Source organism: Stylophora pistillata, chromosome 13 (genome assembly GCF_964205215.1).
Source record: "Stylophora pistillata chromosome 13, jaStyPist1.2, whole genome shotgun sequence".
Classification (NCBI taxonomy): domain Eukaryota; kingdom Metazoa; phylum Cnidaria; class Anthozoa; order Scleractinia; family Pocilloporidae; genus Stylophora; species Stylophora pistillata.
This window is the reverse complement of record NC_142531.1, coordinates 24,736,941-24,760,471: the sequence shown is the minus strand read 5'-3', so window position 1 is coordinate 24,760,471 and position 23,531 is coordinate 24,736,941. Positions and strand designations below refer to the sequence as shown.

The window sequence follows — 23,531 nt, the reverse complement described above, 5'->3', positions numbered from 1 at the left end:
CAGTTGGACACAACACAATAAAAACATCTCAAGACACACTTTTAATCGATATATTATGGAAAAAAATCGGCATCTTGACGACATGATGTGAAAGACCAAGGTGAAATGTAATTGTGAGAAAGAAGTCGGCAAATACATCGACACTGATTAAACAAAAACACAAAGGTGCCGTCAAATAATTATCTCTCGTTGTACTTTTGCCAAAATTTAGCACTTCAAGAGGAAGAGGAAGAGAAAGAAACCACGGACTTACCTGTGAAATATAATCAACATTATGATCGCAAGGTACAGTTTAGATACGCAGAGCTTTTGACTTTAACCTTTTCTCCAAACAATGGAGTAAACTTACGCCACTTCATTGATTTACCGATTGTCGTACGCCGTGTTATTACTGGCTTGATTCCGAACCGTTTACGAAAACAGGATTACCGAGATAGATATCATATAAAGCCAATGGTAAACGGTAACATAAACGATTTCCAATCAGCTATCTAAAAACAGGCGTCCATTTAAAATTCAACGTCAGCGCTAAGCTGCAATGGGCGCGAAGGGGCACAAACCCTTTAAACCAAGAATTAAAAACTCTTTGCTCTGTCCATTTTCTCCTTTGCTGGTCCTGTACTAACTTTTTGTGTTGACAGAGTGTTCTTGTCAAAGAAAGCACAACGATTATCGCCTCGATTTGTTTGTTTTAATGGGAAGTATTGATAAAGAAATTTTCAAGTAAGTGTTGAATCTATCAAATCCGAGATTGCTTTGTTTTTGCTTCACTTCGCTCTGTGATTGGTCCAAAAAACCAGCGCCACTCTCTCAACCAATCAGATGCAAAACTAAAACCAATCACAACATGACCACCCGCGTTTTTTGCCACGCTTTGGGCATTTGGGTTGTTCTAATGGGCCCTTTTTTTATGGCCATTGTGCTTACTTTGGTTTTACGACACTCTTTCGAAAAGTGCTCTACAATAAAATTCCGTGTGATATTTTCTATCATAGATGAGTTTATTAGTGCTAAGAAGTCTGAGCCAGCCATGCGTTATTTCTGGCTTAGCCCAATTAAACTTAAAAAAAGAAACAGCATAATATATTTAAGAGGCTGTTGTACAAAAGCAGTTTATTTTTGTAAAAATTCCTTTTTCCCCCTTACAGCTCACTGCAAATTGCATTTGCACCTTACCTTCAGTATAAAACTACTAATTTAGTTACTAAGTTAGCCAGAAGCGAAATTTACATCGCAGAAACTTTCGACAATATGATTACACCTGGATAATTGAATAAACAGAGCTATTCTCGTAAAACAAATACAAGTTTGAGATTGTGAACTGCAGTTTACATGTTGAATAAGGTAGTTCACGAAAGTTTAATGATTTAATTTATGGAGTCCGTCCTTTTCTCCAGATAATCGGCAGACGAGATTGAAACAAGTCGCCATTTGTACACAGAATTATCGACCAAAGACACATTTAAAGTGCGACATAGAGAACTATTAAAATTATCTTGCTTATTCTCTGAGGGTTAAATTGACCTTAAGCTGGCGAATCGAACTGCTCGCCTAACGTCATCACTTCAGAGATCAGAAAAAAATGATATTTTAAAATGAACTTTAAGGAAAAATAAAATTCTTTAAATAACTGCCTTCACCACAGACTCGTCAAAAGCTCCAAACAACTGTCGCTCATTTCGTCTTAATTATGTTTAAAGACAAAGCCAGCGAGTGGGTAAAACGTAGTTTAAATAACTATATTTTGAAACGCTCTGGTGAAAGAAAACCTGCTGCAACGACTTATTTTCTCTTATGAGAGGTTTTTAATAAGGTGTCAATAAATCAAGAGCAAAGCATGAGCAAAAGCCAATCAGGACAAACGAGGATAATTACTAACCAATGAAAAGTGGAAGCGAGTAAACGTCACAAAGCCAAGCGCTAGAAAACGCACGTGATCACACGTGACTGTTGTGAGGATATTTTGAGAGCCCGAAGTCAAAGATGGTACCGTTGCAGGCTTTGATAACCAATGACTCTCTCTCGGTGATGGTGATAAAAAAAAATAATAAAAAAAAAAATTAAAAGAGAAACCAAATACAAATAGACTGGCAAAATACAATGTACAATACAAATCCAGTCGCTATATATTAAACTACATACATGACCTACCAAAGGGACGGATGGATAACTTATGGATCATAACGGGAGCAGTCGGGCGTCAAGCCAATCCAGACCCCAGACCTCCTCCTCAACTTTAAGCTAAAAGATTCCTGGGACTGAGAGTTGAGAATGGTGTACAAACGCGACAGTTTGGATAGCAGAATTGGGATGTATTCGCTTATGGGAATGCATTCGAATGTATTCGCTTACTCTAGGGGAAAAAAAGCCGTCCTTTGACGACTACAGCTCAAGAATATCTGCTTATAGTACAAGTTATAGTTTCGTCTTTCTTCATAGATATGGATATCAATAGCTAGTGTTGGAATTCTGGAATACTGGGAACAAATAGATCTAAAATAATGACGAATCTTCTACAGGTTTTGGACACGACAATTCGTTATCTGTAGGTTATGCAGGTTTTTTTTTGTATCTTAGACTTCACTCTATAAGAATCACCACATTTGTCTCTTGATCACTCATATTTCAACTGGCAACAAAACTAAAATCAAACTTGGAAAAAGAACCACTGTTACATTGGCTGATTTCTCACCAACGTTCTACCATTCCAGTACTTCCTATACTAAAGCTACAGCATCATTCCTACGCCGAAGAAGCGTACTTATTAACGTATTCACAAATACACAAATTTTGCTGCGCTCCTTCTGAACCATGTCCTTTTTTACTTCAAAGTGTTTCCTGGTATTTTTTGAAAATTATTTCTTGCTTTTGTTCCTTAGTCAAAAGGATTGTCAAGTTGAGCTCTGACTTCCAGCGTCATGTAGACTAGTGTGGAGTGTGACCAATTTTAAGGCCACGTGCTCGGCGGTCGTCTCGTAAAGTGAATACTATATACGTCATGGCGCAAAAGTTTCTCCACACGGTGCATTAATCATTTCAAAAAGCAATAATGCAATAAACTGAACGGCTGCCAGTTAGAAGTGAGTGCCTCAAGCAGGGAAGTTTCCTTCTAAATCGAAGAGGTGTCAATGGGTCAATGGAAAGCCTCGCCGACAATTTTACAAAGAATGTTGAGATGCCACTTGCAGAGACTAAAGAAACATTATTTAACGAGAGCAGTGGGCCTAGCTCCTTTTCAACTGTAGCCAGCTGCCGCCCCTCCATTTCGGACCCCACCATTGGCACCTGGAGGAGCAATCATGGCGGACAAGTCCGTAGGATCTCTATTGGCCGTAGCTCTCAGCGCCTGCTCAGGAACTTTAGACGGGTCAGACAAGATCGACGTCGCTTTACTAAGGTCGCGTAACGAGGACAACGCCGCTGAGAACGGATAAATATATGTGCGTTACTGACTCAGCTCGAGGTCAATATGGGTGGTTACCTGCTAGGTTTTTTGAACCGAGGCCAAGATCAGCCTTGATCGAACAAGCCAAGTTACAAGACGATTTATCATGTGGTACCCCAAAGAACTGCCACACAAACTCGTCTCAGGCTTCCTCGGCTTCTCGTGTGACTCCTTACATAATACATGAGGGTAGCCACTTAACAATTATCTTCGTGAGCGGGCTCCCAAACTCGTCTCAGGGAAGACCTGAGACGAGTTAGGGAGAGGTTTGCCGGGAGTCTGGCACTAGTATGTTCCTGGTGCCAGTACCCTTGCCGTCAAGCATTGCTCAAGGCCTCAAACTTTACCGCGGCGAAGAAACGCTCGCGCAGAAACGCTGAAAATGAAGTATGCGCAGTAAACGCACTACATAGGCATGCGCAGTAAACAGGGAAACACTTAACATCAAATACTTACCAGGTCTCAGTGCGGGTAGAGAACAGTGCTGTTCAAGCCACGCAATGACTGTTCTACAGAAGTCCTCCACACTGGCTGTAGATACCGTGTTATTATACTCTTCAAACAGGTGCCGCATCAGCACGCTGAACTGAACGATGAGTTAAAGATGTGGACAATTAGTGTAAAACAAGCAAAAACAAGCAAATATACGAGACTCAAGCTTTCACCACATGATTAAGAAACTCATTGTCAAACCACCGCACTGCTGGGGTATCGCGTGGTTGAAATTTTTTAACCAGCGAAATGAAACTGAGCCAATCAGTGTACAGTATTCAACTTGTGAACTTGTGAACCTCTTAAAATCAACATAAAAAGTCAGGTACGTATGATGCACGATCCTCGCAGTAGATAGCGCTATTTAAGCAATAGCGAAAATCAGACCTGAAAAAAAATCAGGCCTGTACGGGACTCGAACCACTGACCTCTGCGATACTAGTGCAGCGCTCTACCAATTGAGCTAACAAGCCAACTGAGAGCAGGCCGTTAAGTTGATTCGTAATGAACCCGTGAAAGTGATAAATGAGATAGAATAAATATATAAATCTATCTCATTTATCACTTTCACGGGTTCATTACGAATCAACTTAACGGCCTGCTCTCAGTTGGCTTGTTAGCTCAATTGGTAGAGCGCTGCACTAGTATCGCAGAGGTCAGTGGTTCGAGTCCCGTACAGGCCTGATTTTTTTCAGGTCTGATTTTCGCTATTGCTTAAATAGCGCTATCTACTGCGAGGATCGTGCATCATACGTATCAAATACCACAGTTCAAAATATATGATTTTCATATATTTATTCTATCTCATAAAAAGTCGGGTGCTCAAAGCCGCACGAATGAGAAAGAGTCATAAAACACTGGCAAGGAAAACCTCAGTTCCTCTTTGTACAACCGTAGAAATACAGGCAAGCATCGCGTACGTAGAAAAGAGTAAAGGAAGTCATTCAGGTACGCGAAGAGTTCGAAGGAACTGCCTCTGCTCAAAGATGTGACCAGAAACTTAATGAAATCCACCGGATCATTGGAGTCCTGTATTCTTGCTCTTGTTGTGCACATCCACCCCTCCCCCCAGAATAAATAAATAAATAAATAAATAAATAAAGAGAGAAGGACAATTGTCTTAAAAGGATACTATCCAAAATTTGAAGTTGTCTTGTGTTCGTGTCTTCACGTACTGGTTAAACATGGACCACATTTGATCAACACGCTGCCAAAGAACGACGGAATAACTTTATATTATCTCCTTATTTAAATGAAGTCTAAGTTACTGAGTCAGTGCATCCACCATACCCAGACTAAGTAATTCTCACCTTACGAAACATTAAGAAAATGACATCCGAAATCGATCATTATGAGGTCTCTTGGATTGTCCACAAAATAACCTCAATTATCGAAACACGGGTAAGGAAAGGGGAAGTTTGAACATATTACTCATGCAGTTTGTAAATTAAATCCCCCCTAGGAACCACCTATTTCCCTTTTATCTGCTTGTGTAGACACAGGGTAGAGAAGAAGGCTAACGGAGAGTTGTGTGGTACTGACATCTGCTGCGATTTAAACTCATTTAGTGATACAACTAGGGTTAAATATAGTGATATGACGTTTATTTAAGGACAGCGATACAAAAAAACGCAAACTACTGCCACAGGAAAACCAGGAACTTTAAACAAGTGAACAATAATATTGATGTATCAAACGGACTCAAGGACTGATATGGTGTATCAAAGGATTTACCTGTCTTGCAACTGGTACTCCTGTGGCCGGAAGCTGCTGTTGACACATGCTACAAAGGAAACACGTAAAAAATCATTCTCCATGCCTAAAAAATAAACTCCTTCTTGTGTGTTGGGGTTCTAAAAATCAAAAGGGCCAGGGAACTAGAAATATCTATTCACAAAAAAATCCACTCTAGCCAATGGCGAACATGCAGAACTAAACGCAGGACTAAGTTGGGTTTTTACTGATATTTTCATTTTATCATTATAACACTGCTGCCTTGCCGTGCATGAGGTGAGTTTAACAGTAAAACCTGGTTTTTATTAGAAGCGCAAGTACAAGCGCAATCACAAATGCAAAGATGACAGCTCTTATTTCACTGTGAAAACGGCCTCGACGCAAGTACAAGTACAAGGATCATAATTTTTCCTTTGTCTTGTGCTCGTGCTGGTGCTTGCATCGAGGCTGTTTTCACGATGAAATAGAAGATATACCTGCGTTAGTGCTTGCGTCGCTAGTAAAAGCCAGGTTTAACACTTAATCGCAAAGATACACTCACCTTATTGATGCATTTAGATCCTGGATCTGTTTTCGGAGCAGTTCAGCTTCTTCCTGCATAGTTTGTCTCTCACGCTGCAGCTTGGTAGTATATTCAACAGCTGAAACAAAAACCAACACGAAATGAAACAGACAAAACTGACAGGGAATCGTACGAGATACCACAAGACAATGCCGACCTTGTGGCAATGTGCCTACTGTGATGAATGGTAAAACTGAGTTGATGACGATTTGTTTGGGGAGAATTTGTTAATTTCCATAAAAATTCTTAAGAGAAACTGAGAAGTGTCGAAACTAATCCGGGATTGATTAGTTCTTGCTTTACTTTGCTCTGATTGGTCCAGAAAACTCACGCCACTCTCTTAGCCAATAAGATGAAAAACTGAAACCAATCATATCTCGGTCGTCAGCGTTTTCCAGCGCTCAAGGATAAAGTTTAATCGGTCTTGTTTTGATATCTTATTGGCTCTTTTAAGGTATTTTCCTTTGTTTTGCTCGACTGTTGCGATTACTTCGGTTTTGGTTTGATGAAAAGCAATCGAAAAGCGCTCTAGAGTAAAAGTAAACGAGTCTTACTTTTCTGTAGAACTGTGGCTTTGCTCACTTTGGAATTCCTTTGACTGGCAAGTGACGGTACAAGTGACATCAATTGATCAAAGCCCATCTAGACAAAAGCAAACCGATCACAATACGTTACTATCATTCTAAGTTTTTACTGACTTGATTACAGTCACCAGCTACAAAGTAGAAGGAATAAACCAAGAACTGGAGGATGACTGACTGGCTGACTGAGTGACCAACCCAATGACAGACTGATTGGTTAACTAGCTGACAGGCAGACTAACTGACAGACTAACTAAATGACTGGCTGACTGAGGATTGACTTGCTGGGTGACAGAGTGGGTGAGTCAGCTGCTGAAAAACCCACCAACCTTTTCCTTCTCACACTTACTTTGATATTACCACGTCTCTTTTGTTCCGCTGTGATGTGCGAAATTCGTCTGTGTTCCTAACAGCGCGAAAAAAGCGTTTCACGTTAATTTATATCAAATAAGTCACACCGATGAGACGGACACAATTTCAAGATACGAATTCCCTTTTTTTCATACTTTGCACCGAAGGAAATTCAACATAAGGAATTCACTGATTTGCACACTTCTATGAGAAGCGATGGTAAAAGCAAAACCAAAATCTCCTTTGTAATCTGAATGATGATTGTGGAGTTGGTAGGAATGGATATCGAGTAATGTATAAAGGGAGTAAGTTTCTAAAGAAACTCCTAAGTTAATATAACCAAATTACCTTACTATTATACTGTTTGCGGTGGCCGTCTGAGCTGAACAGTTCGGAGTAAGGAAACAGCGAACCTCAGCTTACCTCTGAGGCACTGAGATGGGGATTTCCCCACCCCCCCCCCCTCCACCACTGTGATGTTGCGTCAGTGGGGGTGACAACAGTTCTGACGAAGGGCTAACACTCGAAACGTCAGCTTTTTAACTTTTTACGGTGGCCAATTTACATTATAAACTCATTGCATAAAGCCAAATTACATATCGCGAGAGTTTTAATTTTTAGAATTAATTGAGGAGGTATACTTGTACAGTTTTTAGTCTTGTAACAGGTCTCCCATCAAGTGCAAACAGTTTAGCTTACCTTGTACTGCTCCCGCTGTTCTGCAGTTACAGGTCTTGTCTGTTTGGCAGGCGGCTAAAAAAAAAAAAAGAGACTTCGTATCAAAAATAACATGAAATGTCAAGTTTTTATGCTAAAAAGGTACCCGACTGTCTGCGCAACCTATACGTAACCTATAAACATCTACCTATCACTTCGATTATGGATTTATAAAGGTCTGGGGGGAGGAACCCTGGTTCTTCTGTGTTGTATTCTCGACGAAAAATTTTCACCCGAATCTCTGTGCCTCTACACGGTAAAAACAATCTTAAGTAAATGGACTTGCAACTTGACTGATGTGCTACGAAAAACAGGATACCCTTTGGTTTGTCAACAGGTGTCAACTGGATTTAATCTTTTGGGGCTAGCATATTCGAGTCTTTCAGATAGTATTTAAAGCGCGGTAGTGGTGCAGAACGAAAAAAAGGAGAGAGGCTTGGATCGAATCGCGTGGGCTTCGAACGGGTCACGTGACCTATCCCAAACCTGTTTTCCTTTTAGCTTTGTCGCACAGTTTACTGAGTTAACATCCGGGAAAAGCTATTCTAAGGTGTGTTCCCAGCCGTATGTTGAATTGATGATTCGTTCCACTTACAGGCGTTTTTGTTGGCCTCATTCCTCCTGTATCTTGAGATTCTGTGACAAGTCCAGCAGTTGACACTGTAACAGCTGAGGGAAAAAAAGTTTAAATTCAGTATCCGCTGAACTTAAAACCACATGCCTTGACATTGCTACCGTTGTGTAAAAGGTACAGACTCCTATCATTATAAAGAAAAAAACTGATAAAACAATATTGTAGTATGTTACTCACCCAATGGATTCTTAGCTCCAGCGCTCATGGTCGCAACTGTTTGTAGAGGGGAGGAGCTATTAACAGCGCTCGATGGCACAGGGACAGTAACCTAAAGGACACATAACAGCGCAAAAATTAGAACGCTGCAAAGTAGACAACTTCGAACGTAAGCTTCTAGAGAAACGACATAAGTTTGCGTTCAAATTCCGCTGAGGGCTACGATCAAAGTACATGATAAAATACCTTTTGAGGAAAAGGTTTGGTTGCAAGAGTCCAACAACACGGAAAAATTGGTCAAATCTGTTAACTTTTGGCAAGCCTTATCTGCTCAAAGAGATTCAAACGCTGCCTGTTTTTAAGCACATTGATGCTTATGCACGTAAACAGAACGTGGGTTGTTAACGTACTCTGGCGGAGCTCGCGCATGCTCCATAAAATAATGGTAAAGTGTATGCACTTTACAACTTTAAACTGGTTTCAATATAAAACTTACGAATGCTACATAGGATTCAATTGCAGTCTGTTTACGAACCCACGTACGCCGTTGAAAAGCGAATGGAGTGTTAAGATATGATGGCATGATGTTGACATTCAATTTCGTGGCTTCCAGAAAAACAAGCTTAAATTAATTACATCACATTGCCACACTTTGCCAAGAAGTTTACGCTGGTTTCTCTTCTACTCACCGACTGAAGCGTAGCAGGTGAAAGCCCTAGCTGTGCCAAAGACAAAGTGCTCAGGTTTACATTCGCTGGTAAAATAATCCTGTGCCCCTGAACTGTGGGATGTCCAACATTCACCACCTGCGGCATACATGAAGTTGGCACCTCAGGTACACCACTCATATGACCAGTCGGTGTGTCTTGGACAGCTTGCAGATTACCCTGAGGAGATAAGATAACTGCTGCCTGCGGCAACACATTTTGATTCACAGCTGGCACAGGAACTTTATTTTGGGGCGTGTGCTTGATGGTGACAGTTGGAACCGGTGCACTGTTTGACGTGATCAACGCGGCTTGCAATGGCGATTGTGAAGTAAAGTTACTAACTGGTGTTGTTGGTTTGCTGGAGGTGGAGGGTTGAATAGCTACATTAGGCGGTGCTCGCAACAGGGACTGTAAGGCTTGAGTGATAACGTTTTGATTTTGGGGCTTCATCTGGAGTGATGGCTGCATAGGAGCAGTTTTATGTTGCACAGCTTGTGGCTGTTCTTGTTTGTGCTGAGTTGCTTGCGTCGCTCCTGTGTTACTTAAGGTACTCAATGCATTGACCAGCTCTGTTGGGGCGCTTTGTTTGTGTAACACTTGTTTCAACTGGTAAAGCTGATTCAGCAGAGAAGGGTCTTGCGTACCACTCACGGTACCAGTCTCTCTCGTTTGCATAGGCACTGCAGGTTTAGAGGGAGATGGCTGAGTGAGGAGTTGACCTAACACCGAGTTGTTTGTTTGATAGGATTCAGCAGCTGGGGCTTGACTAGCCACAGGTGCTAGTAACAACTGTTCTAAAAGATTTGCATTTGTTGTAAGGCTTCCTGTTAACTGTGGTGTATCTGCAGTGCTGGTGAATGTTGGAGACTGAGATGAGAGTGCAGCCACAGTGTTTCCAAGATGTTCTGGAGTGGACATCTTCCGTCTGCGCTGCGATGTAATTGGTGTTGCTGCTGGAGCTGGAGGCGCGCGTTGGTGCGGCTGTTGACCTAAACTCAACAAAGATGAATCTGACATGATACGAGGAAACCCTCCTCTTTTTTTCCTTCCTGAGGGATGTGGTGGGTTAGCGATTGGATGCGACGGTTGGTTTGCTATCTGCGACGGTTGGTTTGCTATCTGCGACGGTTGGTTTCCTATCTCCGACGAAGGCACTGTGGGTAGCGATGGAGGTGATGTCGGACTTCTGCACATGCGAGCTAAACTGCTCAGTTTAGAGTCAGACATGTTTCTCGGTAGACGGGGCCGCTTGGGATTAGAGGTTGTTGGTAGGGAAGGGATCCTAGTGCGTGGCTGTATGGACTGCAAATGTGCCGCTAAATTAGGAGCTTCCAACTGGGGTGGTAAATTACTTTCCATAGAGGGAAACAAATTTGTGTGGAAAGATGTTCCCAGTTGGGACAAGTCCATCGTGTACAACTGTGTATCGGATACATTCCTAGGCAACCGTCCCTTCCTCTGTTGGTTCGAGTCATCCATTTGCCTCGCCGTGTTAAAAGGATCTACGTTACCAACAAACTGGTTGGTAGGGGACATAACATTATTTCCGCGAGACTGATGCTGTTGGGCTTGAATTTGAATTTCCTCCAGCGGAGTCTGATGATGTTGCGGTGGTGATGTTGGGTAAGGTGGCAACTGAGGCTGTTCTACAGGCGAAGCTAGTCTGGGTGATGTAACAACCTGCTGCTTGTTCTGCGCATGTACGCTCTGTGATTGTGCATGCACATGCCTACTTTGGTCTAGCTGTGAGGTGAAGCTTCCTCCTTGCAGTACATTTCCATAGTTATAACTGAAGTCCACTGTGGAATTTGCACTGGAAATGTCCATCAGTACTTGTCCATCTGGTTGCATAACCTCCTGACGCAATTGAGAATTGTCCACTGTTTGGGTTGGGAACATTTCTTGTGCGACAGATTCATATGCTCCGGAATGATCCATAACCTCATCTTGTCCTGGGGCAGTTGCCTCATATGGATCTCCTTGATTCACATACACTGTGGCGTTTGGCGGGGGAGGAGCAACAGCCTGGCACTGATTGTAGTCACTCTGTTGAACATAATTTGGCTGATTTCCTGCATGTTCACCTTGTTTCACCAGCATACCTACAAAATTGAAAGCATCCTAAAATTAGCACTGAATTCTGATCAAGCGATTTTAGACTGGGCGTCTTAAAACCAAACCAAAGAAATCATAATAGCCAATTAGAACAAAGGAAAAAACACAAGGAGCCAATCAGGACTCAAAACGGAAACGAACAACTGGATGTCCAAGAAAAACGCGTGTGACAGCGTTGTGTTGGTTTTAATCACAAATTTGATTGGTTGAGAGAGTAGAGTGAGTTTTCCAGGCCACTCAGAGTGAAAAGTGAGCAACATCACTGCAATTCCTGAACTGAAAATTGCACTAAATGCTAAGGTCATTGATATTTCTAAATTCACGTGCTAATAGTCAGTAAGAAAGAGATAGTATGTTTAGTCTTGGCTTGGCCAGGACAGCTTACCGGTAAGGGTTTCAAAATGCTCCATAAATTCGTCTAAATTTGGCTGCAAGCTATCTAGTGTTGGAACTTGAAAAACATCTGGAGCTTCTAAAGAAAAAGTAGTAAAATTAAATTTAATTTTTTAACTTCTATGAGTGACCAAGACAGAATAAAAAATGTCAATCAGAGGATTATTTGATCTAATACCAAGTTCTCCAAACTAACATTATAAGAATGGTATGGCAGACGGTAAGGAGAATTAAATGAGATCTTTGGAGTAAAGTGTTAATTGATTGCAAAAATCACACAGATTCATAAACTGCAATAGAAAGAATGAGCAGAAAAATCCTTAAATATGCTTGCATCTTCACTTCTGTATTTTTCTGTTAAATGTCTGTGACAAATAACTAAATTTAATGTTTAATTTGAGACATCTTGTTAGATTTTGGTTTTGTAGGCACTGATTTTTTTTTTCTTTTTATTGTTGTTGAGCAAAAGAGCATACAAAGTAATTTTTTTACCTCTTGCTCTGTAAGTCAGGGGCTGTTGTTGAAGACCCTCTTGTGGAATTACAGCTCCTCCAAAATTGGTTTGACGAGATGTGAAGAGTGTGTCGGGCAGAGCAGACAAAGCTAAGTCTGTGAAAAAGGAAAAAAAGAAATTAAATTATCCAACTCCTTGGGATAATTAGATGGTTTACAAATTATCAAGGGGATGAGCATCAGAGGAGGGAAGTAAAGAGGGGGGGGGGGCCTGATCCCGTTTCACACACAAATTTTAGAAAAATTTACATGTCCTTTATACAAAAGGTAACACTTCTTATCACTCTCTTATTGTGCTTAAGTTTCAGGGAAATCTTGAAATTTTCTCAAAAGACAAAAAAATTATGGGTCACATATATTTGGGATGGCAAATCACACCTCTCACAGGTTCATGAAATCATGAATCATGCTCAGCTTTCTTTAAAATTCATGCGTCACATATCAATTTTGGCATTAATCACCCATCATATACATACCCTTTGCCACCCTTTCAAAGATCAGCTAAATTTCATGCTTATACATATTAAAAGTGTATTAGTCACAAAAGACATTTTTTAAAATTCAAATTGAATAGTTAAAAAAAAAAAGCAGGAAGGTATTATTACCATCATTGAAAGCTGTGTCCATGATATTAAGCATGTGATCTACTTGAGCATCACTGCCTGGGGCAGCTGTAGTAGTGAAGAAGTTATCATCTCCACTGTCAGAGCTTATAGTCCTGGAAAAAATCAAACAAGGGATTCAATTCAATTCAATTCAATTCCCAGGAATGACCAAGAAGTTATTTCTCCTAACTGTATCAACACATCTTCAGGCAAACAGCTGATGAGAAGTGAAGAAATACATGAACCCAAAGAGGATGATCTCCACTTAGGTTGTTGAAACTCCACCCTCCAAAATAAAAAAAAAACAACACTTCTTTCTGGAACATCTTTTCCCCATGCATACCACTAGATAAGATGATCAAACAATAAATCTTTCTGTTGAAATACTTAAACACAAAGGCGCGCTATATAAGGAAGTCTTTCTTGGGAAGACCTAGGCTCATTTGTCACTCACCGTTGACGTGTGCGGGTCAAATTTAAATGCTGGTAGATGAACAAATGGAGCTAATGAGATATCTATTGTTTACTTCCACCAGCATGATGGCAATGAGGTAATGTGCTAACCACCTACTTTGATCTCAAATTTACCGCCACAAATAAAGACAGTTTCCATTGGAGAAAGGAAATACAAATCTCAAAAATTCTTGTATTGTGATGAAGACATAAAACAATTTTGAGGAATGTGCCCGCTGTTCACTGCTTTGGAGTAGCTGTAGCACAAGCTGACTTGACTCTAAGAGTTCTACATCACACAACGGTTGATTGACAAATGGTCCAGTGGGACCTAAGGCTCCTTTTATAGCGCGCCTTCATGTTTAAGCAAACACAGAAGCCGGTTTTCAGCTGGGCATAAAACAGGTTTTTTTTCATAGTAAATGGAAAAGAGCAAATTTTAATGTTTTTCTAGTTTTTCTTTGTTACACAAAGTACAAAATGATATTGCTTTTAGAAATCCAATATTAGATAAAATTGCAAAATGTGTCCTCTTCACAAACCTCTTTCTTTTTCTCTCTTTTTCCTCTAGCTTCTGGGCAATCTCTTGATCAATCTGCTGTGCCTAAAATTGAGCCATGAAAGAAGTCGTTAAATGGGCTAAGGTTTTAAATATAGAAGCAAGAAAAATGGATTAGTTTGAAGGTTCCTCATGAGTGCTGGGCATTCAAAATGTACAATCATGATAGATGTGTCAGCAACAGATTTTACTACTGAAAGGTGGAAAAATTCTTCTACATACCCGTAAGCTCAAATGTGAAAGTGGACTAGTATTAACAGGAGAATTTGACCACTGAAAAGAAAAGTAAAAAAACATACAATGCATTAGAGATAATATAATAATAATAATAATAATAATGATGATGATAATGGTAATAAAATAATAATAATAATAATATTTGAGATGAGAGCAATACTGTTGTATTAGATGTATGTTCTGAAAACTTTTATTATCATACAAATTTGTATAACAATATTTGTTGTGTCCCCCTTCTATATTTAGAAGCAGCTTGACAGCTTCAGTCTTTCTTGTACATGTTTGTCAATATCACAATAACTATGAATGAGGCAAAACATCTTGAGTGTAAGTGTCATTGGTGTCTTGAATTCCAGCAATCTTGGGATTACAAAGAGGTCCACTTTGTACCCTACACACTAACCCACAGGTTGTGTCTGTGTCCCCCCCCCCCCTCCATTGCTGCTTTCAACTCCCTTTAGACAATTACATATTCATAGCTCAATTTACCCCTCCATGCAGACACTAATCGCAAGTCTAGGCAATGCGGTATGTCATGAATTCTGAGAAACAGCTGCATTAATATGAACTCATTTAGTATTTCACCTACACTCTAGTTAGTAGTCTTATTTAACATGTTAATCCCTTAAAGTGACTAGTGTCTGGTTTCTCCTTACAATAAGACCCCTAAATTGCATTTTATGGTCACAAGAATAAAGGAAATGATCACCAACCAAAAAGCTCTCTACTGGTAAACAAATTTTCCTAGAACTCAGCACCTTAGAAATGTATGGAGAAAAGCAATATCGAGAACAGGTTTGCTGAGGTTAAGTTGTAAAGGATTAAAAATTACCGCCTCCCGGTTAGATCAATGGATAGAGCACTGGACTGTTGTGTGGGAGGTCGCAGGTTCAAGCCCCGGCCAGACCAACACTCAGGGTCTTAAAATAATTGAGAAGAATATGCTACCTCTCTATAATATCAAGAAATTGCTAGATATTCTGGTCTTCTTGGATAGGGACGAATAAATGGAGGTCCTGTCTCCTGCAGGGTTAGGGGCAAGAGACATTAATTTCCCACGCACAAGATGACTGTGTGATGGATTTCCTCCCCTGGGGTGGGATGGGTGGGTATGGGATGGGTGGGTAACAGGACCCCTGTTGATACCAGTGTTTACCACCCTGAAGGGGCTATCCTGTATAAATATAGATGTCTACTCTACTCTACTCTACTGTACTCTACTCGATGACATTTCACAGACCTTTTTGTAATATATTCTTAGTTTCTTGTACTCTCTAGCTACAGCCTCCAACTTTCTCCTCCAATAGCGACCTTCCAGTATGACAGCCTTCAAAGTGAGACAAAGCAAATGCAGTTAATGATACCATGCAAAGAACAATTGATCAAATTTACATTACTGTTAGCTTTTGATACACTAGTTTTGAAAGTTCAAAAACATTCAGCTTCTTTCAAGAGAAAAATAAAAAAAACATCTATTATGGTTTTTCAGAGTTACAATTCAAACCTAGATTATGCTGTTTTTTAATCATAATCAAGAAATGTTTACAAAAACTCACAAAGGGTTTCTTTTTAAAGGGCTCCTTTTCCTCAGAGAGCGGATTGACAAACTGGCAAAACAATGGTCGCTTCCCCTTGGAATCTGTAAACAGAAAAAACACATCATAAGTCACTGGCTTTATCCGAAGCAACCTCCTGGACACCATCCTGTTAAAGCCTGGTTCACATATAATTGCAGATGATTGCAAACAATCGCAGGTGATCACATGATTGCTGAAACCACTCAACCAAAGATCGTGAATCGCATGTTCACATATGATCGCAGCCAATTGCAGCAATTTGTGACAACCGAGTCTACGATTTACGATTCAGCAACAATACAATGTAACTCCAGTCAACCAACATGGACACAGAGGATGCTGAACTTTTAATTGGTGCTAATATTCTGCTTCTGCTGTCTTTACTTAAATGGAAAATCATTGCTAGATTAAAGAAGCAATGTCGCTTCTTGGTGTGGAAAGTCTTAAGAAAGAGAGAATTCATTGCTAAAGTGACTGAACAAACAATCATATTTTCTAATTTCTTCCATAAACTGTTCTGTGTCAATTTCACCTTCCATCTTGTCAAAACACACACACACATGTAAAAGTTGACAAAAAAAACTGGTTTTCATGGTATCATGCTGCTTGCAGTGCTTCACACTGGGAAAACATAGCATTATGGGACACATTCTGATCGCATGATCGCAGAACTTTGTTCACATATGATCGAACTTGATCGCACACGATCGCAACCGATCATACGGATAGAACATGGTTGTATTCCTGTGATCGCGATCGCACCTGATCGCAGAGTTGTTCACATATGATCGCAGACGATCACTGGTGATTGAGTGCGATCACTGGTGATTGAGGGCGATCACCTGTGAACCAGGCTTAAGAGAGTAGAGTTTGTAGCTAGTTAGGCTCATCCAAATAGCAAAGGCTAATCTAGTGGATGACCCCTAATTAATATTATTAAGGGCAAAATTAAGAATGATTTTTTTTAAATAAAAAGTATTACTTCATGCACTAAAGTAGATAATTAAAAAGAATAACAATTAAGTATAGAGTTCTTTAAGGTTTTGCCAAATATTCTAAGAGAATTTGGCTTAGTTATACTTGTAGGTAAGGAATTCCAAAGGCGAGGGCCAGTGAATTTTAGGGACCGTAGGCCATATGGACTAGTATTAACTGAGGCTACATAAAGATTTCTGTTACATGATTGCCTCGTTGAGTAGGAATGAACAGAAGATGTAAATTTGAAATATTTATTGAAACAAGGGGGTAACAGTCTATGTGACCACTGATTAACAAAAGAGAGGATCTTTAATTCAATAACATCATTGAGCTTAAGGAGATTGAGGGATTTAAACAGAGGCTCAGAATGGGATTTTGGTTCAGAGAAAGATATTATTCTGATTGCTTTTTTTGGATAATAAATAATTTTGTTAGAAATGAGGGAAAGATTAAACCCCAGACATGGATGCCATAAGTGAGGAATGGATAGATAAGGGAGTAGTCCAGTGGTCAGTGCGCTGGACGTTGGATCAGATGGCCCAGGTTCAAGTCCTGGCTGGGACTTGATGTTGTGTTCTTAAGCAAGACGCTTCACTCCCATTGCTTCGTCTTCTCAGATAGGATGTAAAGCCGGAGGTCCCGTCTCCTGCACCTATCATTTAGTTAATTTTCAGCAGGGGATGTTAAAGAACCCACGTCACAAGATTACTGTGATGTGGTCTGGCCTGTTTACTGGGAATTGGGAGGAGGGGGCATCTGTAAAATTTCTCCTTTATTAATTGTAAACTGCCGCCGGCAGTCTGGAAAAGTCCCCCACACAGTGTTGTAAAGCATATTAGAGCATTTACATGGAAATGCCCTATAGAAATCTATATATATTATATTATTATAAAGCATGACAAGAATATCTTTGTGGACAAAGTGTCTCACTTTAGACAAGATACCTACAGTTTTGGATAGTTTCAAACAAAGCTCATTAATATGAATTTTCCATGTTAAGTTAGAATCAAATGCAGTAAATGGCTTGAACCCGGGGGTAACATGTGAAGGTGTAGTCTGATTGTCCGGGTGAGTGTAGTCCTGAGAAGGACTGTTGTCGGTGGTAGTGACTGACGTTTCGACAACCCGTGCGGAAGTCATCATCAGAGTCAAGTGAATGATTGTTGTCAGTAGAATGCTCTTATTCCAGTTTTTGTAAAATGATTGGTTGGTTTTGCCGTGATGTTATTGGCTGTGAGACTCAAGTGACATAAGTCGGTCGTGATTGGTCTGTTTCGATCTGTCGGTAAAGTTAGGTCGTTCTTTTTCAGTCACTTGTGATGTTTATGTCGTGAATGAGTCGTTTGTATGGAGTGGGTAGTTGTTGACATCTGTTTAGGGAAGTCTGTTCTAAGTTAGTAAACCAGCTTTCCAGAGTCAGGTCGTTGAAAATAGTCAGTGCTGTAGGTTAGGCATTGCGCAGTCCCACTCAATGTTGTGGTTGGTAAGTCGATGGTGTTCAGCAATGTGATTGCTGACATCACCTTTCCTCATCACCCGTCTGTGTTCAGTCAGTCTCATTGTGAGGTTTCTGCCAGTCTCACCAATGTAGGAGGCTTGGCAGTCGGAACAATTGATCTTATAAATCGTTCCCTGTCTGTTCCTTGGTTCGTCTTTGTCTTTAACGTTGGTTAGTAACTGACGTAGTGTGGTGATGGGTTTGTGGGCGACGCGGATATTGAAGGGTAGTAAGATGCATGAGATGTTTTCAGACATGCCTTTTATGTACGGTATGGTTGCTGTAGTCGTAGGGGTTGCGGTGTCGTTTGTTTCGGTAGTGGTAGTGGGTCGGTGAGTGTTTCGTCGGATGAAGTTATTGTTGTAGTTGTTCTTCAAAAAAAAAAAAATGCCTAACCTGCACAATGCCTAACCTACAGCACTGACTATTTTCAAAGACTGACTCTGGAAAGCTGGTTTACTAACTTAGAACAGACTCCCCTAAACAGATGTCAACAACTACCCGCTCCATACAAACGACTCATTCACGACATAAACATCACAAATGACCGAAAAAGAACGACCCAACTTTACCGACAGATCGAAACAGACCAATCACGACCGACTTACGTCACTTGAGTCTCACAGCCAATAACATCGTGGCAAAACCAACCGATCATTTTACACACACTGGAATAAGAACATTCTACTGACAACAATCATTCACTTGACTCTGATGATGACTTCCGCACAGGTTGTCGAAACATCAGTCACTACCAACGACAACAGTCCTTCTCAGGACTACACTCACCCGGACGATCAGACTACACCTTAGAATCAAATGTTATGCTAAGGTACTTAGTGGAGTCAACTTGTTTAACAAGTACATCATCAATTTTGATTCTTAATGACTGATTAGGTTTAAGTTTACTGGAATGAAAAAGAATAAGGTTAGTTTTAGAAATACTAAGTGCTAATCGACTACATTTCATCCATTCAGCAACAGATTTAAGTTCACGATTTAGGGTTGTTTCAAGGTGACTAAGGTTTTTGCTAGAAAAATAAATGTTAGCAACCTCAGCAAATAGATGAAATGTTAGTAAGCTAGAAGTATTGGGTAAATTGTTTACATATAATAAGAATAAAAGGGGTCCTAAAATAGATCCCTGTGGGACACCCCAAGTCACATGCAATGAAGGTGAGTTATGACCATTAACATTTACAAATTGTTCTCTTTGGAATAAGTAAGATTTAAACCAATCAAGCACAACACTTCTTATTCCATAGTGGTTAAGTTTAGTTAATAGAATTGTATGATTAACAGTATCAAATGCTTTTTTCAGGTCTATAAATATACCACAACCAAATTCATTATTATCAATGGACTGCCGAATAGATTCAGTGATAGAAATAAGAGCGTGGGTAGTCGAACATTTTTCTCTGAAACCAAACTGAAGTGGGCAAAGTATTTTTAACACTCACATTGGATATGCCAACATCTCCAAATTGCATTGTTCAATCGTGTCTTTTCAGCAAACTGTAACTTCTGGCTTCTGAAGTTCTTCCATTTCGGTGAGATTAGAAAGCCTCCTCTGGACAAAAACAAGAATGGAACTCTGTCAGAAGTAGCTTCAAATGCTTGGCAACTTCTCTAAAGGAAAATTAGGGATTACCATAGGGAATGGGGGAATAGAACAATACAAACATAACAGGGGTTTTAATAAGAGCTTGCAACTAGGAAAAATTTTCCATCTATAGGAGGCAAAATTGCCACCTTTTCCAATACCATGCTACAAAACAAACTGCCTTACTTAACACCAAAATAAATTATTATTTGGCACTAATTTATGTATGTTGTTGTAGTACTGTTTAATAAACAAGCAGGAGTGTTTTATTGGGTTATAAAACCACGAAGAGAAGCTAAGTGACAAAGTATGCAAAGACACAGGAGAACGCTTTATATATTCAATTGCATCAAAGTTGTTCTATTTGTAAATTCATGTTTATTCAGCTGGCCATTGCACCATTTCACTTCTTAATAGCTGTTTTCATAAACATCATCCTTATTAGTATTCTTTATATAAAGAATATTGATGAAGATGAAATTTTTATATAGAGAATATCTATGAAGCAAAATATTTGAAAACATTTTAAACAAAACTACAAAGATTCCTTGTGATTTTCAACACCTAAGTGCAGCTAGCAAGCAGGTTCTCCTGATTTGGCCTTGCATCAGGTTAGGCTACACATTTCTCTCCATTCATCCATAGTACAATTATAATAGTTGTTAATCCTAACTAATCAGAAATAATTGGTGGACAGTCAGAACTTTGAGAATCTTCAGTTAAATGGATAAGAAGAGATACATGCCACTTTCTCCAAAGTCGCCATAGCTTCATAGCCCTTGACCTAAATTTTAGGACCAGAGTTTAGGGAGTAGCATTCTGACTTTGTTAAAAACATTTTGATTGTTTGAGTTTTCAATTATCAATATTGTGTTCTTAAATGAAAACATGAGACACAAAGAACAGCTTTTCCAGAGTGGAAACTACTTGGATTTTTTTTTATAGTCCCAGCAACTGGATGGTAAATAGTTTGAATTGCCTGATTCATTGTTAATGACTTGCAATTTATTCTACACTTGATTAAAGAAGGAAAAAAGACCGTTTCCTTTAAGAAAAGTGGGAACTTTCGAGCTAGTTTTCTATCAACTTAGCTTGTTCTCAAACCATATGGATGTTAAGTAAGTTCAAATAATAAACCTTCTAGATATGTGATATTTTGTTATACCACAATTGACTATTTCGATTACTAAGTTCCATCGACAAAATTCGAAAGACGTATTTCATGGTCATTCATTCTCAAACCATTACAGTAAAAAAGTGTACCCATACCTAATATTACACGGTTATAAATTTTAACACAAATTTCATGAACGTATGCAATTATCCAGTGCAAGAGGAAATGTAGATCACTTTAACGCAAAGGAAACAAAATTTAACGGTATTTAATTCTATTAATCTCTTTGTTAATTTGTGCTATCTGATTCGAATACCTTGAAATTGGTTCAATTGTTACAAGAAACTATCGTTCAAAACCTTATTAATATGCGAATTCTAGGAGGACTTAAACAACAGTGACCCCCCGATAGAACCATAAGAAAACCCGAAAAACATCAGAAAGATCAAAAAAAGCATCTGAGTCCACTTACGTTCCATATTCCAGCCTCATGCACTCAAACAATCTGGACAAGTTCTCATCGAGTGTGATTGACGTTCGTTTTCTGTAAGGATCATACGCTTGACTTGTGTCGCGATTGTGTGCTGTATAAAACGAAGTGCTTTGCCCAAGCTCGCCAAGAGAGGTATATCTAGAATCCATGATCATGAAGTAGTTGTAATCCGTCGCATTTCGGAGATTTTCGCCCCAAACTGTTGGTCACAAGACAAACTCGAAGAAATAACCAAAATTCGACTGTCCACCATTGTGGCTACCACAGCCAAATATGGAGCCTTTTAAAGCCCAGTCCTTTCTCTAGCGCAATTGACCGTGTCTAGTGCTGCCTGAAAATCCCGGGCACTATTTCCAGTTCCTAATTAATACTCTACATCGTTTTGGGAATTTCCTTTTTTATCCAGTAACAATTTCAAATTAAGAAAAAATTATAGCAAGAACTAGTTTACGGGCAGAAGAGAAAAACTCATGAGGCACCGAGGTAGGTTTATGTCTGGCGCATATTTTTCATCAACGCATGAAACTGTTGGAAAGCCTAACACGTTACTTGGGGACAGATCAAGAAAAAGATATCTAACACCCACGGACATTTCCTGAATATCGATAATGCATTGCCTCACGTAGGCTCGCCATCAGTGTAAATCATACCCAGAAATGAAATGCCACGAGTACGCCTCAGATCTGGTCTGATTCACCGAGATGTGGCTTCTCTCGCAGCGAAGGAGACCAACAAAGACGCGACGTTTGTAAAAAAAAAAACGATCATGATATTAAACACCACCCGTGTGCTGAGACTACAAAGCATTCCTTTACCAAATTCCCCAGCCCCCCTCTGAAGCTTCTATTAACAGTCCACTCCTAATTAAAGCGTAAAATTATGTGAGTTACTTCAAAACTGTTTACCGTTAAAACTCAATGCAATCCAAATCTGACGAGAAATAACTAGCAAATGCAAAAGCATTCACACCGTTATCCATGGGGTATATTTGCCGAGAGACTATCTTTCCGAAATCAGTCTTCAAATTAACTGAAGAAAAAAAATAATCTTCTACCAACTGACTACCAATAGAGAGTTTCCTTTTGCTACATAATGACATCAACAAGACTAGAGGCAGTTTCACTAATTATGTTATTCACTAAAAAAAGGAAGCCAGTCTTGACTTCTAGATCTTACTCAATAGGATTGCTTATGTTTCCCAGTAGTTAATAACGATCGCGTAGCCGACTATCAATGCTTTTCAAAGTCATTCAGTGCTTTAAACCACTCAGAAATTGATAGTCAACGGATTGTCTATCAGATTGCGTGTCAGACAGATTTTTTTTCTAGTCTTTTTTTTTTACAGCGTAAAATGAGTATAGCTGGCCGTTAAGAGATCTCCTGTGGCAGTTGAGCATGCAAAAGGTGTAGACTGTATGATTTTGTCAGTTTTGAAAGTATCGCCTTCTAAGTTTCAAAATCGTTTGACAAATTCTTTAAGTATTACTTTGCGAGTGAAAACTTTTCTTGTACATAAAACTCTCGATCGTCAATAGTGTTCATTAAGTTAGTTGAGACAATATTTTATCGTAATTTCTTTTGACTGATTTGAACGAAATAAAATTTATGAAATATTATCATATATATCCGATTTTCCGAATCAAACGATGGACTGGACTTCTTAATCTCCTTGTCAAAATCATTGCAAAGGAATGGTATTGAAGGAAACCTAAGAGTGTAAGTGCACTTTAAAATCCTGCCAAGAGCGTAAATACGCGCCAAACGGAACCTACCTCGCGAATACGGAAACGGAAACTTAATCATCGGCATCACCACGGCACGAAGGTTTAGTTGATAAACATTTGTCGCTCTGTCAAGAGATCACCCGCTTGCTAGCTGAAAATAATAATTTAATAAACTTGATTCTTACCTGAGCACTCTACCAACGACATCCTTTTCATGCATTATAGTCAAAACTCTGTAACGAAAACACGTGAGAGACGGCTGATCTACAAAAGAGAGACTTTGGTAG

General features: G+C 39.6%; 1 protein-coding gene across 3 annotated transcripts; it reads right to left on the bottom strand.

The window, feature by feature from the left end:
- Positions 1–1,096: 1,096 nt before the first annotated feature.
- Positions 1,097–23,502, bottom strand: LOC111338325 (uncharacterized). Of its 3 annotated transcripts, none has more exons than XM_022944789.2 (21): positions 23,430–23,502; positions 21,500–21,719; positions 19,771–19,880; positions 15,814–15,896; positions 15,498–15,584; positions 14,243–14,293; positions 14,004–14,065; positions 13,009–13,121; positions 12,383–12,499; positions 11,883–11,969; positions 9,362–11,484; positions 8,694–8,784; positions 8,478–8,551; positions 7,865–7,918; positions 7,164–7,220; positions 6,788–6,875; positions 6,213–6,312; positions 5,672–5,720; positions 5,070–5,144; positions 3,902–4,031; positions 1,097–3,420 (listed from the first exon to the last, which is right to left on the bottom strand). In XM_022944789.2, exons 1-21 carry the CDS (start codon positions 23,458–23,460, stop codon positions 3,236–3,238), a joined length of 3,987 nt encoding a protein of 1,328 aa, XP_022800524.2. In that variant the 5' UTR covers positions 23,461–23,502; the 3' UTR covers positions 1,097–3,235. The 3 variants fall into 3 exon arrangements, with proteins under 3 accessions (XP_022800524.2, XP_088599658.1, XP_022800525.2); XM_088743532.1 differs by having other exon boundaries at positions 11,883–11,966; XM_022944790.2 differs by lacking the exon at positions 21,500–21,719 and having other exon boundaries at positions 23,430–23,479.
- Positions 23,503–23,531: the final 29 nt, after the last annotated feature.

What these genes read in the sequence shown, in the direction of transcription:
- LOC111338325 (XM_022944789.2), bottom strand. Translation starts at nt 23,460, where the DNA reads ATGAAAAGGATGTCGTTGGTAGAGTGCTCAG. An exon ending in CCTTTAAAAAGAAACCCTTT is followed by an intron (nt 15,585 to 15,813) that starts GTGAGTTTTTGT and finishes CTCACTTTGAAG; the next exon opens with GCTGTCATACTGGAAGGTCG. An exon ending in GATCTAAATGCATCAATAAG is followed by an intron (nt 5,721 to 6,212) that starts GTGAGTGTATCT and finishes TTTCCTTTGTAG; the next exon opens with CATGTGTCAACAGCAGCTTC.